General features: G+C 42.9%; 1 protein-coding gene across 1 annotated transcript; it reads right to left on the bottom strand.

Moving 5' to 3' along the window:
- Positions 1-972: 972 nt before the first annotated feature.
- LOC131104562 (ladderlectin-like) lies at positions 973-2,802 on the bottom strand. Its single transcript, XM_058051873.1, has 6 exons — positions 2,732-2,802; positions 2,612-2,636; positions 2,457-2,542; positions 2,164-2,292; positions 1,254-1,356; positions 973-1,174 (listed from the first exon to the last, which is right to left on the bottom strand). The coding sequence occupies exons 1-6, from the start codon at positions 2,792-2,794 to the stop codon at positions 1,098-1,100; spliced, it is 483 nt and encodes a 160-aa protein (XP_057907856.1). The 5' UTR covers positions 2,795-2,802; the 3' UTR covers positions 973-1,097.
- Between the last annotated feature and the right edge of the window lie 260 nt (positions 2,803-3,062).

A 3,062-nucleotide genomic window follows, 5' to 3' on the forward strand; every position in this document is an offset into this window, starting at 1 on the left:
TGTGCCTGAATAGAAGTACATTGTAGAAATAACAGTTATCGTCTATTAAATGACAAGTAGGTTAGAAGTAACGCTGTATTAAAATATGAGCTTAATAAATGAACAAGTAGGTCAAAGGTCGGTGCATTTTAATCTGTCAGTGGCATTTCCCACTGTACTGTTTAGTGGCCACTATGCAGCTGGACGAGCCCACAAACTGGCTGAAGCCCTACGCCCCGCTAACGTTACTGTATTCTATTCTATTCTATTCTAAACAGTTTATCAGTCTCCTAACTGTCTTTTTAGTGGAAGTCATGGAGCAGAAGCGCTTGCCTGTGTAGCATTATAGCGTGTGCATACAGGGAGGGGTTGCTAACAGCTGTTTGACACCACAATTAGTGGCTCTACCAGAGTTTTTTAAACACTGGTAGTCCTGCAAAAAAAACTGTGATGGCCACATTAGACGTTACCCATGCTGTAGAAAACCTAATGCTAAAATGCTAAGGCTACTTACATTGAGATGACGTCATGAAGTAACCTCTTTTCTGGAGAAACTTGGGACTGTCCAGTCTCCACTTTGGATGGGATTGGGCATCCAAAGCATATGGCTGAATGGTTAAAAGCCCACATTTTAAAAAGATACATCACCTTTATTATGAACTCCGATACCATTTATCAACGCCCATAAAGTTGGGTTCACAACAAGTCTTTCTAAACACTTGGGGGTGTGAGCAACCACAGCGGACTGGGCGTGCCCGGACTTCACTATGAAGCAAAATACCACAAAAGTACAAGTTATATGTACAGTTGCTGCTTTTTGGACAGTGTGTTGCCACAGGCCAAACACTCGACAATGACATCATGTTTGCAGAAAATGATTAATAATCCTTTTGATATTGGATGATTCATCATGGCACACTAGAGTGCCGCGGCACAGTGGTTGAAAATCACTGGTGTAGAGGATAACACACAAAGACAGATCTTGATGCTGATTGGTCCTTTATTGGGTAGAGAGATGATTTAGAAGAACAGAGTAAACAAAACCACCACTAAAGTTAGGTACTGTCTCAGTCGAGTCATGTGATTGCTGAGGGAGGGTACGGTGGTAAGAGGGATGATCAGTGTTTATAACAGTTGGCGGCTGCGACGCAAACGTACGGCTCTTCGCTGTCGCAAGACTCACCAACCCATTCACCTGGAAAAGACACCAGAAGTTTGATGAATGGCATGACCTTGAAACTCAAGGGAATCGGATTCACTGATGACATTCGTACCTCCATCGGCTTCAATCGCCACACATTGATCGTCACCAGGCTCTCCTGTGCCAAAGTTCTCAAACTCAAAGTCTGTGCCATCAATCCAAAAATATACTTCATCCTGGAAGACAAAGTCACATTTTACTGAGTTACTCCTAAAAATAACGACTGGATGCAATTTCATCGACTGCTTGTCACAATGCAGAAAGATTTGTAAATGACTGGTTGTTGGGATCAGCCATATCATAATATGAAGGTGCCTAATGCCTAAATTTGGGCACCCTTGTTGTTTTATTGATTTGAATACATTTAACACTAATTAGTGGAACACAACATGTGTTTGGTAGGCTCATTGACCCTTGACCTGCATAGTGAAGCCAATCATGAGAAAGGGTATTTAAGGTGGCCAATGGCAAGTTACATCTTCTCTGAAGAGTAGCACCATGGTCGCCTCAAAACAACTGTCACATGAGCTGAGAGCAAAGATTGTTCAATATCATGGTCTAGGGGAAGGATACAAACGCTAGCTCAGAGATTTCAGTTGTCAGGTTCCACTCTGAGGAACATAGTGAAGAAATGGAAGACCACAGGCTCAGTTCTAGTTAAGGCCCAGAGTGGCAGGCCAATAAAAATCTTAGATAAACTTAATTTCCCTTCTCACCTATGACTGTGTTGGTCTGCTATATGATATATTTTCCTGGGATGGCTGATTCCAACAACCAGTCATTTTACAAAGGAACATCTTGGAAATTATCAGGGGTGCCCAAACGTTTTCATACGACTGTATTTAAAATCTTGATTGTTTTGAAAAGCATTATACGGTATCATCATGAAACACAAATCCTTTACATTCTGGATGATATTCCTATTCATTCTGGAAATATTTGTACTCATCCCTAGATAGCTTTGGTCCTGGTCAATGTTTCACCTCAATGGCATCACTGAGTCCAATCCAGGCTTGATTCGCACCCGCCTCCTCAACCAGGTGATAAACGACTGCATTTTCCAGCTCGTCGCTGATTGAAGCCAGATTCCCACCCAGAAGGTTGCAGATACGCTGGTGGGAGAAGAATAGATTTCATTCATCTAGTTCCATCAGATAGTTGGTCAGAGTTGGACTTCTGACAAGGTGTTCAATGAACAAACAGCGGATGACTGATTCCCACAGCAGTCGACCGGTTCAGAGCTCCATCACAACCACCCGGTGAAATGGTTCCATACCTCTGCGTCTGCAAAAGTCCTGGGTTCACCTTGGTAGATGTAGCAGCGATCATTAAACTGATCCCAGCCCTTAGGACAGCAAAGAGCTGCAACACAATTGTTAGTTTAGGTGGATAACAACACATGGACTAAGTCATTCAGCCACAGCCACCAACCTCGGTTCCTGCTTGGCCAAGCCCACTATGAAGAAGAAAGGAACACAACATCGATAATTATGAAGACCAGAGTGAATGAAACACAATATCAAATGAATGCTTATTGAGTTGCGGACTTACTGCTCCAGTCAACAGTCCACTGAGCCCACAAAGGAGAACCAACACGTGAAGAGAAAACGCCATCTGTGCCATCGGTAAACAAATCCTGTTATCATAAATCTGGTAGGTAGAAAAGTAGGATGCCAGGTTGTCTTACCTTTGCAGCGGTGACGGGGGATGCTGAGGCTAACAGAGAGCCACCCTTTTATGTGCTAGCTTGACTCGATCCTGGAATGTGCACGTCAGTTCCGAAACACAACAAGGAAATACGGAATAAAAAAGACCAGAGTTGCCAACAATTGTTTCTGGTTGAACTCCCACTCCTTCAATTAAAAGAATGATTACTTCCATT

This window comes from Doryrhamphus excisus, chromosome 16 (genome assembly GCF_030265055.1).
Source record: "Doryrhamphus excisus isolate RoL2022-K1 chromosome 16, RoL_Dexc_1.0, whole genome shotgun sequence".
Classification (NCBI taxonomy): Eukaryota; Metazoa; Chordata; class Actinopteri; order Syngnathiformes; family Syngnathidae; genus Doryrhamphus; species Doryrhamphus excisus.

What these genes read in the sequence shown, in the direction of transcription:
- LOC131104562 (XM_058051873.1), bottom strand. Translation starts at nt 2,794, where the DNA reads ATGGCGTTTTCTCTTCACGTGTTGGTTCTCCTTTGTGGGCTCAGTGGA. An exon ending in GGACTTTTGCAGACGCAGAG is followed by an intron (nt 2,293 to 2,456) that starts GTATGGAACCAT and finishes TTCTCCCACCAG; the next exon opens with CGTATCTGCAACCTTCTGGG. An exon ending in GACTCAGTGATGCCATTGAG is followed by an intron (nt 1,357 to 2,163) that starts GTGAAACATTGA and finishes TTTGTCTTCCAG; the next exon opens with GATGAAGTATATTTTTGGAT.